Here is a 19,751-nt window from a genome sequence, read left to right as displayed (position 1 = left end):
CATGGTATCAATTCACTGGAGACTGGATATTGGAACATTGGCCACCATGCACGCTTGGCATCCAAATAGTGTATCTATATCTTGCAGCAGTAACGTCCCAGCTTATTACCGAATGGTACTGGCATTACCTCAAAGTTTCAAAGTTTCAAAAAGTCTATCTTTACCGTGGGATTAGACTGGTAATAATGACACAAATGATTATCTACATAAAGCGAATGGCAGTAGTATACTGTGAACTATATGATACTCTAGTGCTTAAGAGCAATCAACAGTTTCCTCCGATGTATAAGTGAAAAATCTTTGAGCACGGATTTAGATAAAGAAATAAACCAATAAATCAAAAGCTGTCCTAATATGAGAATTTGAATCATTGAATTTGAAAATAAAACCTCTCAGACAAATTATAAGAATACACACGCTTGCCATTGGTTTACTTTGAGCTGGGGCCCCATTAATATTACTATGCACAGAGAATTTGATGAAAATGGAGGCCAGTTTAGAAATTTGTGTTTTGGGGGTTGAACAGCTCTGTCAATCGAGCCATTTGAGTTCAGCTCTTAACAACCTCAAAATAAATCAAATGTCTTTCAGAGTTGAATTGTTTAACAAGAGATACTTGAGTCACGCAAACTGTACTTGGAAAGATGTATCCGGTTGGTGTTCCCCCTCCCAGACTTGTTACATATCTTCCACAAGATGTATATAGCTAGTAGATTATTGTCATCAATTGTGTAATAATATGTAGCATCATAAAAAAATAACTCTATTTTGGCACGTGTACCTGATGATGGGTATTTAACGCCATACAGTTGGCTTATGTAACGGAGGTCAGGTTTGTGGGTGGAGGAATCTAGAGAGCTCGGACTAAGCATATCAAACATAAGTGACAAACCAAAGGGTATATCAATAATTTGCCAATCCTAATCAAGCAGAACGTTATTACGTGCACAGCGCTACCATACCTCGGGGTGCTGCCTATGACAAAGGCTAGCTATCTGCATATACCTCACCTTTTAATCGCTCCTATCTGTGGCGATCTGCTTGATAGGTTTATCCTATTCTGTCTCCAAGAGATACAGACGTATACATCCAAGGATACCTGTTACATTTTTATATGTTATCTGCCTTCTCTATGACATGTGTTTCTAGTAGTTCCTTGGGCAACAAGTATAAATGGTTTCGATTGGTTACGCCCCGTTATCGTCAACGAGGGACACATTCATTAGGAACTGAACCGTAAACGTCACATCATCAGTGAAACGTATATATACTCTTCTGGTTTGTGAACCAAACATATTTTACATGTATAGTTTGTTTTGAATAAGGTAGTTATGTTGTTTGTTATTTCTGGAAACTGGCCATGTGATACTCAACTTAAAGCACTACACGTATTATTTTGCAAACTTAGAAAATGTAAACTTGCTTGAAGTTTTGCTACATAAATGTTAGGTTGATGTTGACACTGGAAACTGTGTTAGGGATTTTCGTCTCCTATGATTGTAGCTTTTTTGGTTTGAAACTTGACGTGGAATCTACACAAGGGAATTCTGTCCTTCAATGTAATTCATACTAAACTCAAGCACTACATTCCTTTGCTGTCAGTGTAACACCTTTATTTTCGTTTTACAGGCATCAAATGGTGTGAAAACCTTTCTTTAACATTCTTCATAATTAGATTATTCTCTATGCCATAACTTGAATCGCATGCATGGCGCAATTGAACTCATCCCGCTCTTGTGAAGGCCGCATATAATGCGATGAACAAGGTCGTCACTGATTTTGTTTTTCTACCAAGACCATCGGCAAAATGTATTCTGTTCTTTTCATACATCATATAAATGACATTAGCTATGAACTGGAATATGTTTGACATAAAAGTTACCAGAGCTTTGACTTTTGATCAGTGGTAGTAAGTGTATTGACGTTTGTTGTTTTATCTTCATCGACGTTACCTTTCTCGGACTTTGACGTCAAAGGATTATTGTGTATTGTTAAGTGAGAATGGTAAATCAGAGTAGATCAAACGTCAGCAAAGCGCTAGAGGCTATTGTATAGGGTAAGCAACTCAATATGTCTTCCCTTGCCTCATTGTGTACTCCTGTGAGATTGTGAACCGAAAGCAAGCGAGGTTGTACTCCAGGTGTTCCGCAGATTGCCTCTATCCATCAAATACCAGTCATAGTAGTGCTACTGGGCATTAAGTGATTTTTCAGGGGTCTTGATATCATTTTATATGCAAGTAAAAGAATTTGATACTTGCACGAGTATCGTTGCATTTGCATATAGTACAGGTCCCGGGATCACGAAGAGACCTTAGACTTACGTCAAAATTACGATCCCAGGCCCATGTACTTTTCTCAGCCCGTTCACTTCAAACTATGGCAGAGATAGCGGACTGAGTACAAGATCACAGCCATGATCACAAAGTCTTCACATATTGAATGCTGGGTTGTTATATGCGGCCTATGCATGGTATATTTGACGAGCTACACAAAGAGACCCACATTTGCATACAGGAAAATTTATGATTTCTGTTGAAATGCGGCAGTGATTGTGTACTTCCTAGGTGTTTTATCGAGAGCATATACACTACACCGGAAAGTGTCAATACAGGAAAGGACATGACGGTATATAGCTTTGGGGTGCTGGGTTAAATGTGGGAAAGTTGCCCACTGTTCATACAGAGTGTCAACACCAGGCAGTTTCAATCTCAAAGGACTAAACAATAAAACAACACCTTTGTTACAAACATATTTGGGCAAATAGTTTTGCTGTCACTGTCATGGCGTGATATAAGAGTCAGCTGAATTCAGCAAGTCTTCTTGAATATACATGCATGCACACATTGTGTAAATACGCCACTGAACACCACTCAAATATCTAACGACATGATGTTACACAGTTACACACATTAGATAGTATATATTCTGTAATTCTACTACCCCAAGAAGACAGGTACACTTCGACAGGGAACCGGAAAACTGGAATCTGCATTCACTTGGAGTCCAGTATTTCTGCTGAAATCAGACATTCCAACATTACATATACATGTACTTTAAGTATACCCACAGATGGAAATTCTTGAAGGCTCTAAATCGAAATACGACAATACATCAGCTCAAAATTAGACCAGTCTGGTTAAAGGCGTACACTATACCAACAACGTTTCCGCATTTCATCAAGGTAATCAGTACGAGCATGCATGCATAATGTGAATTACTAAACAATTAGGCAGCCGTATCGAGTGAACTGTCTGCCATTCATAGTGTTTTTTGATGTCAAGCGATTAATTTTTTATTATATCTAATCAAAACGTTGACGGTTTCCCGTGCTAAAATGATGCTATAGACTGCCATCCATTGTTTGTGTCTATCCAATGGCTGGGCCCATTGGATTTTCAATCGTGACAGCACACACGCGCCCCCGGCAAATATAATAATTCTCCACTAATGACAATGAGCTTGACCTTGCACCAAGGATTTCTCATCCAAGAACGCATGTGGACTATTTGTGGTAGAACTGGAAACTTTTTAGCAGCTTCAATCCCCGGTATGCCAAATGCAATGTTTCTTTTAGCGCAATTGTACATAGCATCTTCACATCACTATGTCGTGTACATATTATTAATAGCGAGTCTTGTTGAATTAGTCTCGGGCAAAGTGCAAAGCTCCGGGCCAGATGGATTTGCCGGAACCATCTCCTATGGCGAGGATATGAACGATGAAGGAGATTTTAGCGAACACGTACCGGACGACCTGAAATGTGATGCCTGTAAACTGCTGGCCAAGAAGGTACAGTAGGAATTAAGAGTCATACGTGACAGGTTTTATGTCATTTTCATTAATGTTTAGATGATCAAGGTTTCCAGTAGTCTCCAATGGTAAATCTGTTCAGTTTTGTACACACGTGTTGTGTAACAAGATGTTTATCACAGGTATACAATCTGGTACACACTGAAAATGTAGTTACACAATGATAACGTATGCAAGGTACACAATAATGTTCCTGTGCAATTTTGTTACAATTAATGTGTGTCTGTGGAATACATCTTGTGCATCTTCAACACAGCTACTTTAAGAAAGTATATGTTAATTTCATTATGGATGGCACAAGTCCCGCCCTCTTAAACGTAAATCGTCACCGGTCTACACTTGCTAAATAAGCACAAGGTGAGCTCGAGAACGGTTATATAACACAACAAAAATTACAGAAGAGAGTAAAATCAGAGCAGTGACAACAGTGTTATAGCCCGTAAATGGTCACATGTATGACTGGTGATATCTGACCATTATTAATTATTTATTTATTTGATTGGTGTTTTAGTCTCTACTCAAAAATATTCCACTTATATGACAGCGGCCAGACAAACAAGACACAAGGATGTTGATTTAAAAAACTGAATGGATTTAAAGAAGTACACTGATATGGATGGCGAACTAGCTACCAAAATGATGGTGTACTGATATATAACTGGCACGATTTTATAACATAAATTTGTGAATTTTTATTATGACTATCTTGTTTTGTATATATTCATGACTTAATAATATTACACATGTGTTTCGGCCAAATTTTTGCGTGCTAACACGTCAAACTCAAGTTTCGCATTGACTGACGATTTTGGCAGTTTGGTTGGCACCGAATTAAACTCAGAGTACAAAGAGCATTGTGACGGTTAAATGCTTGGGCAGTTTATGATGACGTGGGTTCTGACATTACTAATTGGCATTTACGGCTGTATACACCACTGACGATTTTAGCTCTGCAATACCCCCCAAGGGTAAACATGTGATAGCACTCCACCTCTTGCAGCGATTCATTTTAGATATGCACTGAACTCATTCCCATGGCAAAAATCAGTCTTCAGATTTAAACATATAGCTCCTGATATTCGTCATTCGAGCGACTACCGTATATCAACTATGCAGTCATATGAAATAATATAGACCAACACTCATGCCACAATTTGGATGTAGCATGTAGCGGTACTTTAATCTTGACAATGTCTATATACATGTATATTCAAATAGGTTTGCTTCCACAGATACATAAAAGCATGAAATACTAAGCACATCCATTAACGACAGTGACGAACAAAGAAAATAAGTCAACAAGCTGCAATCGACCGTTAAGTTAGCGTGATCGATCAATGTTTCCATGGACTCACTTATCTTAAAACACGGGTGATATGCTGTGTACAAAGCATGGACAATGAACATGCTTACAATGAACGGTCATGGGTTTTATAACGCAGGCACATCGTGGATTTCTCTGCCCGGTTTTCTCCCATCACGATGCTGGTCCAATACATGAAATGTTCTTGAGTACGATGTAAAACACCATTCAAATAAATAAATAAATATCGCACGCTCATAATGTAAAACCTATTTCATAGTTTACCTTACAAGTGCATCCATGGTTGTACTTAAACGTGAGCATGTATTTCCCACATGAAATACATGTATTTTTAATTGCCTTGATTAAAGCTGTCAAGAATAAAGATTTTAGAATAAAATAGTCATAACTATATTGACAAATGTCTTTTGTATTAACAGTATGATATATAACTGCATATAGTGGTTACAGAAATAGGTAATTCAGTCCAAATAATGGTATGATTAAGCTGTAGTTATAGAAATGTCCGAGTGTTTCAGCTTACCGAGAAGTTTGACTACATACACAAGAGGAGACCATCTGTAAGACGACTAAAAGAGTCGGATATACTCACTGTCACAGAGGCCGTTTGCAATGGACCCTTTGATGAGTATGTTTCTTGATTAAATCTCGAGTACAGTCAATAAAAGAGTTAAGATATCTCGGGGAAATAATTCTACTACACAACATTGTCGTTAATGCTGAAATGAATTACATGTAACAATACAGGTTTGATTGAACGCAGATTGCTTTTTTATGTTTGCATGAGCTTGTATATGTTTATGTATATGGCATATTCAGAATAACGGAGTTAGTAACTTTCTGGATATCTATGATCAACCCTTTCTATACTTACACAATTATTTCAACAGTTACGGGGTTAAAGAGGTGAATAAGGTGATGCGGCTGTCAGGACCGGGGTTAGAGACGAACGGCCTCCCGGGGGTGACGCAGAGTGGTGGGAAATGGCCACACAGGTAGGATCAATAAAAACAAACTAAGCTGATATACGATAGGTAGACATAAATTGTGTCAGCACTATTTCACGAAATCATGTAAGCAAGATTCTATGCTGAATTGCCAAGGATTATAAACTGTATTTGATGAAACATCCACCTCACTCACACTTCTATGTAAGCAGTGATCCCATTTCCATGACCATGTTTATATTAAAAATGTACAGTCAGGATACATTAGTCCAAAATGGACATTGGGAATTACTTTATGGCGTTTTCAGATTGTTAAAGATGTGCAACGGGTATCTTGGAGAACTTGATGAGATAGAAATTTACGAGAAGTACAAGAAATATGGCACACTCGAGACGTACATGTGTTATGGGTCAGGAGTAAGAGGAGAATGTAGTAGAACGAAAAATTTCACCAAAGGGCGTCATGAGCTGTAGATAGTGGCCTCAGAGTCAGTATCAATAAGGAACCTTTCTTCTCATAGAAGTTGGGATCAAAGCTGACAGATCTGTATTCATTTGCTTGATGCATCTACTTCAAGTGGCTCTTCCTGTCGCTAAAGTTCTACAATGGTTGTACATTATATTTTCACATAATATGCCAAGAGTCTCGATGCCCTAATGGCTTCCGCCGGCGGTCCAGTGTAGAGACCGTAGATTCGAATTCAAGTCTCCCTGGTTTGGTTGAGGTTTCAAGTCATAAGGCTTGTCAGGTGCCTGGTAAGGTGTGATTTCCGATTTCCTTACCACATATTATAACAGGAATGAGTCATAAAAATGACAAGTAAAGGTGTCTCACCTGTGTGATCAGGTGGGCGAATGCAGCATTTTTGATGAGACCATCAGGCCCTTGACCAATGAGGTTTTGTGTTCCACATCATCTCAAATCTTTAGTTGTTTGCTTTGGACCGCTGGTGTGTAAGTTGTAATGCATTGGATATGTATAAATTAATGGAAATGCATGCAGGTCAATATGAGCAATGCCTTATACAGGATGTGAAGGATTTTGCATTTAACTGAACACTAAAATATGTACCACTGTGCAGGCCAATTATTCATATCTGCGTGTTCAAAGGTTTTAAAGGTTTTAGAATATAATGTAATTATTACTATACACATTGTTTTTATGTCTTAGAATCATACACTTTACCATCAGGTGTAACTTTTCCATTGCAAATAAGAAAACGTGAGCGGAAGTGTCACATGCCGACTAATGTACTCTTCTTTATAGTTAACTATGAATATATCATTTCGCTAGCTTTTCAATTTGTGTTGCAACGATTATCTTATGTGGAGTTTGTGCAATTTTGTTGTGCAAAAAATAAAACTTGTGTACATCACTCCCTTCTGCTTAGCTGTCTCATTAACTTCACCACGTGTTCGCGTATATTTTGGCGAATATGAACTTGAATATTGTTTGTAACCCTTTGGCAACTTTACGCTGATATCTTCATGTTAGAATAGGGAACATGATTACCACCAAAACCACCAACATTCGTCATCAGAGTAAGTAATAAATACTGAGCGCTATGTGAAAATATGTTTTAGGACATCAGCAGGGCAGACAGAACAACCAGAGAATGAAACAAAAAGTACTGTTTTCAAATTTCACTATATAACAGACAACAATGTCCAAGGTCTAAGATATGTTTAAGTCATAAACCATTGCAGCGGAGTAGCAATCATATCCAGAGTTCATATCCTATATGTAACCCGGTATTTCAATGTTGTTTAACGCCAAGAATTTTTCGCTTAATCCATGGAGATCAGTTTTGGGGTGGAGGAAACTGGAGTGCAAAGGGCAAACTATGGACATTTCGAAAGTTAATGAGAAACTTTCCCAAGTGTACAGAACAGATATGCACGCTGCAAAGACAAGTGGTCTTCAACGAGCACTAGATTGCAAAAACGGCCACACGAGTGTCGTCGACCGCAAGGCCAAAGAGTGAAAACGGGGATACCTACAATATTTCCTGTACAAGACAAGATTTGAATCCGCACTTTGTGTGTCCTATAGCTACTGAAATGCAAGCACCATAACCTATCTAACCCAGTGATCACGGATGTCCTATACACTGTCATGCTATAAGGTTTGCAATGGGCGTTATTTCGGGATGCAAGCATTGCTGTAAAAGGACAAATAATGTAGTTGTGGTTATTTTTTTTTTTGTGGACTGAAGTCCTACATGTAGTTTCTGAAAATCATTAACCCGCAGATTTCAGCAAAATATTTTTCCTATGGTTAATGCAAGAGTTTGTGCAAAGATTTTAAGATATCACCATAAATCAGTTCACTAACAACATGTACATGACATATACTATATATATACACACGCACACTTTATTTCATGGTTTGGCTTGAACCGGTTAGGTTAGGGTCAGTGTGCTTTTTATCTTAGAGTTGAGAATTCATTGTGGATTATTCACTCAGTCATTATGACTCACTTAACACTTATCAGGTGAAATCAACACATGAAGACAGCAAGAGAGTAAAACATTAATTAGACAGATGATACACTGACTGCTACATGCATGTTTACATGTATATGTACTAAATACAATCAGTTCACCAGACTACAACATACATTCATAAACACACAAAATGCCGCCAGTATGGAAGGTTTCAACACTATTGCAAACAACTGCAATTGTTCCTGTCATCACAAGTCAGCTTTCAGTTTTTTCTGCTGCTTAATAAAAGCACTGACTACTGCTTCTGTAGAATCTATGCACCCATCAAACTTTGAATGAGCGAACCCGTCACCCCCACAAATGATAAATGGATTTTCTTGAAGTATCAAGTAGCCCGGACTTCCTTCATAACCTTGAGAAACCTAGAGAATCAAAGAAAGATTTGAAGATGTTGAATCGAATGAATGGTAAATTTTGGGTAATGGACGCATTTGCATCCAATTAAAAAGCAATCCTCTCAGTTTAATTGTACGTTATCATTAACATTACATTCTTTTTCTGCAATATAATATAATTTACAATTTCGAATTCCCCAGGCCAAAAATATTACCACTGGAGGATAAGTGCGTTGTACCAGCTGACCACACTCCTCTTCTCTTTTCATAAACAACAGTAACAAATGTACTCAAGAATGTTGTCACAGCCTTGAAGACAAAGTAGCAGTTTGCTTTTGCATGTTGAATTATCGTTTTTTTTTTGCCTGGGCCACCCACGGGGCATTTGTTATCCCTTGGCCACGAATTTACAACTCACACTTACCGGTGTCTATGTCGATAGGAGTTATCCCCCCATACCTATGCGTTAAGGATAAACTCACAACTCCTATTCAACACCTGGTTTCTGGCTGCCGTCGTATAAGTGAAATATTCATCAATACGGCGTATAATACCAATCAAATAAATAAATAAATAAATAAATATATGCAATATGAGAGTTGTTATTGTTGCAGATCAACACTGCCGTGTGATTATTGTAACTCCACTAACCTGAGAATAACGCCATTTATGACCCTTGATGTGCTCTGGTTCTGGAAATTCCGGAAACATTTTTGTAAAGTGGTCGTAGATCTCGGGTGCAATTTCCTCTTTATCCCGCTCCAAGTTGTTCACTCCAAACGGAACACTGGTGTGAACAACAACTGACGGGGCACTAGTCACTTCATCTGAATGCAATTATAGACTTCAATGAATGCCACATTAAGATATTTATATTCTGTTAATCTCATGAGTAAGAATGTTACTGTCACAAAATACATTGTATCTTATCAGGAAACTTTGCAAGTCTCTTTGCAAAGTCATGTGAAGTCCTTTTGATCGTAAGACTTGGTAGATGGTAAGGCGGTAAGGCGGTAAGGCGGGAAATCGGCCCCAGTGCAAGAAACTCTGCGCCTCTAGAGGCGAAACTGACTAGCTGCGATTGACAGCTGTTGACACTTTCGCAAGACCACTTTTGTTTTCAGCTCTGTCTTACTCCTCTCCACCTGTTATTTGACAAGCGTGCGATTTATGAACCTTGCAAAACATGCATTTAAGCGAATCTTATATACTCGTTTGCGATGAAGAGGTCATAAATCGAAGAATGGTAGTCTATACTCTAGTCACACTGAAATACCTTTTTTAGATACCGTATAGTGGGGAGCATCACTACACCACAAAAGTCACTTTCTCGAAAAATTGTTCAGCGCGCCAGTAAATACAACAAAAGCAACAATTATATAACAAATGTAACTTTCAGCCTCATAATTCCAGTACATACACATAACTGTTAATGTTAATTGCGGCTGAGGGTTTTAGCACGCCCGAGCGGCGCAATGACCCAGGAGCCTCCCTGTGAGTTCAAGTCCAGCTCATGCTGGCTTCCTCTCCGGCCTTAAGTGGGAAGAATGGTCGTGGGTTTTCACCGGGCTCTGCCCGGTTTCCTACCACCACAATGCTGGTCGCCGTTGTATAAGTGAAATAGTCTTGAGTACGGCGTAAACAACCAATCAAATAAGTAAATCAAATAATGGATGATAGACGGCCACATGGGCTATCAAGCAGGATTCACGTATTTAGATGTAGTTGCCACATTTTATGTATTAGCATACCTTAACTGATTCTGATTCATGACAGCACTTATTTAATAGAGGTTGACCTGTATCTTTCTTCCATAAAAGTATGTTTCCAAAGAAAAACAAACACCACTGAGATTCGAACTCTTTCTCAATGTGCTACGTGTTCTCCATAGCGACTTTGTTAGTTTACTGCACCATGAAGGATGCCTTCCAGATTATGGCAGAAATACGGATTTAGAATTTGCAAAAATATGACAAAACTGATCATGTTATAAGGTTTATGTTTCACACTTGAAGATGATCTTTGACTGCACCCAGAAGCACACACACGAAAGTTGAAGTAAAAATATTTCTCTGTATCATGTCGATCTTCATACAATAAATTAAAAACACAGTGCCTTGTTTGAAACAAAATTCGCGTTTCTGATCGAGAGTGCATATTTGGCGGGTTAACCAACTCTTCTATGACTATATGACTTTTATGGGCACTTCGTTCAAGTTTTACACTACTGATTCGGAAATCTACAGAATTGTGCTGTGATTTTGAAATTTGCACTTTCGTAACGTACCTTTCTGGGGCCAATTCTCCACCTTACCGTACCAGGTCCTTTGTCACCTTTAAGGTGCACAACACATAGAACACTCACCTCTACCCCTCTTTCTGCTGTCAATTGACACAAATCTGAGGCAGTCGTGGTCAGGTATGTACTTAGCTGACCAGGGTACGCCTAACTTCGCCCCAGCTTTATAGAACAAACCCAGACAGAATCGAGATGAATAACGAACAGCCTCTAGTTTCCTCTTCACTTCGGATTGTTTGTCTGCGAAAACAAACCACTGGTTATCCTCCTGTCATACAAGGTGTCAGGTCAACACTGATTCGGCATAAAATACATGTATATTTGGAATAAATGAGAAAAAAGGTGGGGAGCATTTGTTGTCAGTTGAATCCAGGTGTCAAAACAAACATTCTTATAATACCCGTGAACCAAAATGGTCGTTTCAAATCAATAATCGCAAGGTCAACGTGCAACACAAACTACCAAAGAGCTAAGAAAGTATGTAAAGAACGAAATTAAGACGGATTCACGCAAAAAGAAGCAGTTAACAGTTTTTAAATACATTTTCATACCATTCCTGAACCAAAATGGTCCTTTCATGTTAATAATCGCAAGGTTAATACCCGAAACAACGTGCAACAAAAACTACCAAAGAGCTAAGAAAGTATGTAATGTACGAAATTAAGACGGATTCATACATAGACCTCACCTATGATAGACTTGATGTCCCCTTGTAATTGCAATATCTGAGGTACAGGCATGGTGAGGAGGACACCATCAAACTGATCACGTACACCAGACAGAGTACCCACAGTTATTTGCCCCTTGTCTCCCAGAGATACACTGTTAATTTGGTGGTCTCTCATCACCTGCACGCCTGCAGAGACGAAATATAAAACACACACATGTACATCTGCAACATTCACTTTGATGTCAAAATGACTACGGAATTTTTGTGTTAATACTAGTGGTATAAATTCACTATTTTTCCAGCGCTGGGATGGAACTGTGCACCTTGCTAAAAAATGGTGAGATATCAAGCAGATAATACCAGTAACGATACAATTCCTTATACCTCATCTACACCTGTTTCATAAAATTGTCATTCCGCATTTGTTTTACACCTTACCTGATTTTTGAATGAAGTATTTGACTAGAGAGCTGCTGCCCTGAGGTGTGACATAATTTGTTCCATTCACAGATGAATCTCCCTCTATCTTGGCAGCCAAGGGAGATAATATTCCCATGGATAAGAGATCTTCATATAGCCTAAAAATACACAAAAAACAGATTTACGTTAGATTCTTGTCAGTAGCTTTATCGGAGTAAGCATTTTGTCATTAATTTTTCAAGACGACATAAGATAAATGCTTCAAAATAGGTTGTCATGTTTAACCATGTAAGTGGGTTACAGCACATTACATGGGGATAGTATGAAAGGCCACGGCATAGAGTTAAAACCAGAACAGTGATGACAGTGTGATAGTTGGTCACCCTTACCTGGGTAAATCCGGCCTCTTGTCAGTTTACTTCAGATTTTTACTTAATATAAATACTTCAATATTAGCAACTTACACATCCCCTAACACCGTGGATTAAGCAGAATTAGGTAACGAAAATGCAGATATATTAATTGCAATTTATTAGACGTTGCTGCACTTGATTGTGCTTAAGGTACATATATAGTTTTGGGAGACAGTAAATCGCAACTATTTTAGTATCATTTACAGGAACAGAATAAGCCTCTGACTGAGATAAATTGACCAGAGGCCGAATTTCACCGGTTACGTGCGACCATTTGTCAACTATGACACTGTCGTGGCTACTCTGGTTTTACTTTCCATGTTGTCGTCTTTTGCACTGTATATTTGCATAACACAGGATTCTGACAGTGGACTACTAGACGTCACCGATCTAGAATTACTCAAAATGTTGTGTTCTATCACAATTCATTAACTTGTACATAAAAACAATGCAAAAAGAGCACGCCTGGGTGTTTCATAATCCGCCAGCAGAATCCTGGCTAATGTAAAGTATAAGTATACAATGCAAAAGGCCACACTGTTCATGCTGAGTAACACCATGGAGCAGCGAATAAATCGTCACAGTCAACCGGCGAAGTTTGACCGCTTGTCGATTTATCTCAAGGCTACTGTTCAAGGCTTAGAAAGCAGTTACTTATATGGCCCACAGTACCATGGCTTTAGCAGAATTTCGTAAAAGATTCTGAACTATTCTGGACATGAGAGCAAAACGCCGCTCGAGTAGAAATACAAAAAGCTCCTACAGCATTTTTATTAGTATCAGCAGGTTTATGGCGTGTACCTGTCAGGCATACGTCTAGGTCAATAATCGCATGGTAAATTCCCCACAGGACGTCTTACACAAACCACCAAAGAACTAAGAAAGTATATACAGTACGAAAGGTGAATGGGTGAAATCAGTATTCAAATCGTGTACCATGCTGGCATATAAGAAAGACTGCAGGGAAGGGCCTGTGATTTCACTGGTTACGTTTGACCATTTGCCAGCTGTCACACTGTCGTCGCTATCCTGGTTTTACTCGCTATGCTATAAGTTTTTTTTATATATTTTTTATATTTATGTATTTTGGCGGGAAGTTCAAGATGTAACAGGCAACAATGGTTTACTAAACCATGGACTTGTTTCTATACAGCATCCATAACATGTAAACCTGAGCATATATATCTTAATTAAGGTCAATTAAACTCAACATTTCTCTGAAAGACGAAATGGCGTGAGTGGTTGGATACTGATGCCCTCATTTACAAACAGTTCTAGTCCATATGTGCAAATAGGTATCTGCAGCATTTCAGGCAGCCAAATACTTGGCTTCGTCCGTTCTTGGCATACAGGTGATCTTCACGCTATTGTTTCACTTTTCTCCAAGGAGTGAAATTTATGTATTTGTAATCATCTATGATTATCATTATAATGCAATCCATACAGTTTAATTCATTCATCCCACAGGTCAATCAGTTCTTACCGCTTCTGAGGGCATTTGCTACATTCGCTTGAAATCAAAGTGCTCAACAAGATAAACGATGGCTGATATCCCAAACGACAAGTTTCGCAGCCACAATAACATCTATTACTAGCAATGATGGCCTCCCTGGGCAGCTTATACACTCTGTACAGTCTCGTATGTTTATATGTTACCTCTATACTCCGTGTTAATGACTAAAACCCAAGGTTCCATGTATCCTTTAACACCAGTGATGTCAGGCCTTAACGGAAGACCTTCTAAAGTATCCTGTGATGTCAACTATAAATCCTCTTGATACAATGACACTCCCTTATCCCCATCGGTTAGCTTGCAAAGCAGAGAAGTCAGCAAAACTTCTGAATGGTAACTTCTGGTATCTGGATTTATTCGAGAAGACACTAATGGTTACGTCGCCAACGTTGATCTGCTTTGGTTCTGGTGCAAAGGAGTGAGAATTGGACCAATATAATAGTATCCACAGATGATCCATGCTGCTCTTAGACGGCGACGAATTGTGTCTGATGATACTTGGGAATGTAATACCAAAGACTTAACTTGTTAAGCCTTTCGAACCAATTGGTACATCATTTATTGCAAACTCAGAGACACTACATATTATAAAGGTGAGGACTCGCAGAAAGTAACTTTGGCTGCTAGATATGTTCTTCTTGTGCGTACATGCCCTGTTAGGAGATGCACAAATACTTGAACTAATATTCTGCTAACATCCGAGATACACACACCTTACAGATACTAAACTTCAATACAGATGAGATGCCTTCACCAAAACCATCTTTTCCAGATGACATTACCTTGATACTATTTCAGTCATATTATAAAAGGCAAGAATTCTGGCTACAGAGAGAACACACACCTAAATCCTTGATGTTTCTGTGAGCTGTCTGACATCAGCATGAACTACTGAAGATCAGTACAGTGATTAATATTCTAGCCATTCAGTCTGCACAGTCAGCTATTTTCATCTGCCACTAAAGCTGTTTCAGTGCGCTTTATTCCAAACGATTGCTTCCTACAAGGAAAGTAGATCAGTCCTTTCTTCACACTTAGCAGAAGCCCTTTACATGAGTTATTACACTGCTGGTGATTCCAAGGCTATATAGCCTAAAGGAAGGTGGTGATCAAAGTGTGCCACACACGCTTAATTACATCGTCATCGTCATCCCATTAGCTGGCTGCCAAATCACCCACCCGCCCACAACTTCAAATCCAGACGTATTTAATTCTGCTAGCTCTCCGTAACTAAATAAAATTTACTAAATTCTTTCAAACTTGATGGGCTGTACACTTAATGATTTGATTTTGATAGTTGTTTAACGTCATATTCAAGAATTTTGAACAGCTTAAAACATGAATGTACTGAACACTCAGGAATATAACTAGGGACGTAGCAACTGGACACAGCTAAACAATATCAGGGCCATATCTAGTCATTTCAGATCTGGAAAACGTTTGGTCTCACAAATTGTTGGCTGTCCAAATTAAATAAGCTGTATTAAAACTAAAAAGTAAATTGAACAAAAATATGATGGTTTACCTATAAAAAGTTAATTTTTCCTACCAATTTCTTTCATTCACAGAATTACAAGCTCTTGAAAGGCATCATTTTGCGTTAAATTTCTGAAATTACTTTATGCGCTGTCACGTCAAGTTTGGGATCAGAATCTTTAACATTTTTCTAGATATGGCCCTGATTATACATGTTAACTCTGGAGGATACTTTTGCATTCCACTGCTGACCAAATATTCACAGTATAATGGGTTTTAACAGATGTAAACTCTTTTATTTTCAAATCTCAAGAAATACAAAAATAATATTTTGGACTTCAATCTTTAACTAAGGGTGCACTAATTGGTGAATTCAATAAAGGCAATAAAGGTGAAGGTTCGTCAATGTAGTTTATCTGTTTGTTGATTCATTTGATTGTTCATAATTAGGCTCTATATAACAGTGATCTAGTTTATGTGGGGCGGGAACCAGGGTTAACAGAGTAAACCACTAACCCCTGATGCAAAGCTGCATGTCCGCAGCTATTTAAAATAGTTAGCAAGCATCTGGTATTCAACCTGTATTTTCATTGTTCAATTGCCGATCTCAAATGGTATGTCCAGAATTTAGTCAAATGCTCAGATATTCCCAATCTGGCATATGCATTTGTTCAGAATAGGGTGTCTCAACGAGATCACTCCCTGCCTGGACCTATGGTCGAATGAGCCAGCGATCGAGGTCTCTATTTAACATGTGGGCTTCAGAGATGTTCTGTGACCATATGCTTGTCAATTTGTTTCATCTTGCATCCATTATAAATCTGAAGGTGTTGGAATAAATAAATGATTCTGCACGTCCTGAACTCAGTTGACGTCGATGTAGATCATTGGAAAAGTATAAATCAGCTGAGCCTAAACCTGTGTGTTTTCCACTCCAAATAAATGAGGCAGTGGTATATTTAGAAAAATCAGTATTTGCATTAAGACGGACTTGAAGCGCCCCTTACTAAATATAACGTTCTGGCTCTCTCCATCAAAGGTGCACCGTCAATGAAATACATCAGACATAAAGATGTTAGCACTACATACAGCAGGTATCAAGCTATATATAGGAAAAACAGACTGGTCAAATCACTTGAGACTATAGGAGAAACAGCATTTACACAGTGCAACAGAAAGTATATTTGTCACAGATTTTGTACCTTCCTGGCAGCATCAAATATTTAAGTCAATTTATTAAAACATAAAGAGGGGGTAAATATACATCATAATTCAATTTTCAACACCAATTAACATTAAGGTCCTTAAGCGCAAACATATTTTTCACTTTTTTCCACAAATAGTACATTTACACTTTCTCCAAACCTGCAGCACTGTAACCAATGTTTTAAGTTTATGATCCAAATGAGCATTCTCAAAATATACATACACACTGTAATTAGTGGAAAAATACTGCACAGCTTAATTTGCTGGCATCATTCGCAGTTCATAACATCTTGAAAGTTAGCAGAAGGTGACAAAGGAGTCTGTGCAAATATAGTATTTAATAATCTCAATAAATATTAACCAATAGATTGGTGAAGGTTTGTATCTTCTGTCAATGATCATAGTGAGTTCAAATCTGAGTCAAGTCAGGTTTGTCTCAATTGTCATGTGTACCTAACCAGTGGTACTAGAAATTTCACTGGCACCAAAATATTTCCCACCCACCTTGAGTGTTTCTGTCTGTACTCTGGTGTGGCTGTGATATATTGGGCACCTAAATCTACTGTACACTCGCTGTCTTTTGGACTACGGCTAGTGGACATTCGACCTCCTAGGCAGACAACACAAAAATCACTTTATTAAGGAGATGAATCTTGTTGCATTTTTATCACAGATAAGAAAATCTATTAGTGGTTGATTCCATGCAAAGTATGCAGCACATTAAACAAGAGACAATATTTAGCCATAATATACAAATCAGAATTACAAACCTATTAATACTAACTTATTTATGTATTTAATTGTTATTTTATAATAACACCATACTCAAGAACGCTTCACTAACATTCGAAAAGTTAATCAGCATAAAATCATTACAATTTTGGGGTATGTTACATTTTCATCAAAATGACACAGTTATATGAGTGATGATGTTTTTTTCCCATACTTTTCATGGGCAAAGTTGGTTTTGAGATGGAGTACCATTTGCAGATTGATCTGTATTTGTTTGCTAATCTACTGGCCTAATTATCATTCAGTGATCAGACCCATGTAACTAAGACACCTCCATGTCAGATCTATATGTTCCAGTAAAATTTGTCTCACTGACAGGGTTATCTACTGAGGTGCAACATAATAATATGTCACTAACAACTGTACAAGTAGTCATTTGTAAACAACTTTCATTTACCCATGTAAACCTATACATTATATAAAAATTTGTGTTATTTATTAATAAAAGTTGATGATTAATTTTTTTTCTCTGTGTGATGTTCAAGTTTAAACTACATGTATGTCTCAAATCATAGATAGGCCTACCTGACTGGTTTGTTTGATTATTTTTTTCCATTCATAATATTTATTTATTTCATTAACATCATACTGAAGAACAATTCACCTACACCATGAGTGTTAGGTTTTAATACAGCTTGAGGAAACTGGAGTGGCTGGAGAAAAATCAACTGTCCTTCTTCAGGTGCCTGATCCAAAATGACCAGAACTGGAATCGAGCCTGCAGTCTTATTTATTTTTTTATTTATTGGATTGGTGTCTGTTGCCGTACTCAAGAATATTTCACTTATACAACGGCGGCCAGTTTTATGGTGGGAGGAAACTGGGCAAAGCCCGATGGAAACCCACGACCATCCACAGGTTGCTGTCAGACCTTCCCACTTACAGTCGGAGAGGAAGCCAGTTGAACTCACCGTGACCACATTGGTGAGAGGCTCCTGGGTTATTACGCTGTGCTAGCGCACTAACCAACAGAGACACGGAGGCCCCTCTGCAATCTTAGTCATTGGTCGATATGATTTATATATTTATTTATTTATTTTTTTGATTGGTGTTTTACGCCATACTAAAGAATGTTCCACTAATATGATGGCAGTCAGCATTAGGGCAATGGTTGGGAGCAATTCACATTTATTTTTTCATTAGAATAAAATACATACACCAAAATATATATCTTGGTATGAAATAGTGAAAACTATCAAAGAACTTATTGCAGCTAACTAGGAATGACAATAGTGACAGAGTAAATACTACACAAAAAATAACACTGCGAGGAGTTTGCCTAACCGTTGTTGTTGTTGTTGTTGTGCGTTAGCTGTTCGTACCCTCGGGTTACCGGAGCTCATAATTACCTATTCCCCTGGCTTTGTCCCATATTACAACGCTCATTTCCGGACACGCTTCCCGTAAAAAACATGCCGAAGCAGCTCCTGTTAAACCACTCCCAACAACTAAAACTTTCTCCATGGCTCTCCAGCTCATGTCACAGATTGACCTAACCTCCCAAGCAGTAGAGCGCGCCTGGCAGCAAAGAATATCTCCTCTGCCGCTCAACACCCACTTCACAAAATTTCATTGTTGCGGATATATTGAACTAGGTGGCAGTGCTACGCTTTTTTTCTTCGACCAGTTAAATTCGACAACTCGATAACTTTCTTATATCTTACTATCACCTAATGCTGAAAATGAATTTACAGGCACATATGCTTGTTACAGAGTGGACCATTACCGTACTATTTTTATACCTATTTCTGCTTAAGCCATGATGATGGCGGTGCTGTTGCTCCATTTTAATATTTACATAACCAGTCAGAATAAAACCCTAAATGAGGTAAACTGACAGGAAGCTAGACTTCACTGGCTACGTGTGACCATTTGCTAATCACACTGTTATCACTGCTCTGGTTTTAGTCTCCGATGTGTTGTCTTATAGCGGGGTTTACTGACTGAAGTTCGCTACCGGTACATGCATGGAAATGGTTTGAACAATGAAAAAAAATACCGGCATTAACGAAAACAGTTGTACAGTTCAAATCTGA

The 19,751-nt window shown here is 38.3% G+C and overlaps 2 protein-coding genes across 2 annotated transcripts; one reads left to right on the top strand and one right to left on the bottom strand.

Annotated features, from left to right (window-relative positions):
* Nucleotides 1–3,684: 3,684 nt before the first annotated feature.
* Nucleotides 3,685–7,716, top strand: LOC135461615 (marginal zone B- and B1-cell-specific protein-like). Its single transcript, XM_064738790.1, has 4 exons — nt 3,685–3,791; nt 5,655–5,764; nt 6,027–6,131; nt 6,392–7,716. The coding sequence occupies exons 1-4, from the start codon at nt 3,714–3,716 to the stop codon at nt 6,555–6,557; spliced, it is 459 nt and encodes a 152-aa protein (XP_064594860.1). The 5' UTR covers nt 3,685–3,713; the 3' UTR covers nt 6,558–7,716.
* A 182-nt stretch (nt 7,717–7,898) lies between these two features.
* On the bottom strand, nt 7,899–19,202 carry LOC135461341 (renalase-like). The gene is made up of 7 exons (XM_064738383.1): nt 19,065–19,202; nt 17,428–17,533; nt 12,334–12,473; nt 11,914–12,081; nt 11,292–11,465; nt 9,578–9,753; nt 7,899–8,953 (listed from the first exon to the last, which is right to left on the bottom strand). Exons 1-7 carry the CDS (start codon nt 19,192–19,194, stop codon nt 8,780–8,782), a joined length of 1,068 nt encoding a protein of 355 aa, XP_064594453.1. The 5' UTR covers nt 19,195–19,202; the 3' UTR covers nt 7,899–8,779.
* Nucleotides 19,203–19,751: the final 549 nt, after the last annotated feature.

This window comes from Liolophura sinensis, chromosome 1, assembly GCF_032854445.1.
Source record: "Liolophura sinensis isolate JHLJ2023 chromosome 1, CUHK_Ljap_v2, whole genome shotgun sequence".
NCBI lineage: Eukaryota > Metazoa > Mollusca > Polyplacophora > Chitonida > Chitonidae > Liolophura > Liolophura sinensis.
The sequence above is the reverse complement of the archived record's forward strand: the minus strand, read 5'-3'. Positions and strand labels throughout refer to the sequence as shown.

Bases quoted from the DNA above. Each gene is read 5' to 3' on its own strand.
- LOC135461615 (XM_064738790.1), top strand. From the start codon at position 3,714: ATGAACGATGAAGGAGATTTTAGCGAACACGTACCGGACGACCTGAAA. The intron at 3,792-5,654 runs GTACAGTAGGAA...CGAGTGTTTCAG, and splicing joins GTAAACTGCTGGCCAAGAAG to CTTACCGAGAAGTTTGACTA. The intron at 6,132-6,391 runs GTAGGATCAATA...TGGCGTTTTCAG, and splicing joins GGTGGGAAATGGCCACACAG to ATTGTTAAAGATGTGCAACG.
- LOC135461341 (XM_064738383.1), bottom strand. From the start codon at position 19,194: ATGAGCTGGAGAGCCATGGAGAAAGTTTTAGTTGTTGGGAGTGGTTTA. The intron at 17,534-19,064 runs GTAATTATGAGC...TTGTCTGCCTAG, and splicing joins GGACAAAGCCAGGGGAATAG to GAGGTCGAATGTCCACTAGC. The intron at 12,082-12,333 runs GTAAGGTGTAAA...TCGTCTCTGCAG, and splicing joins ATACTTCATTCAAAAATCAG to GCGTGCAGGTGATGAGAGAC.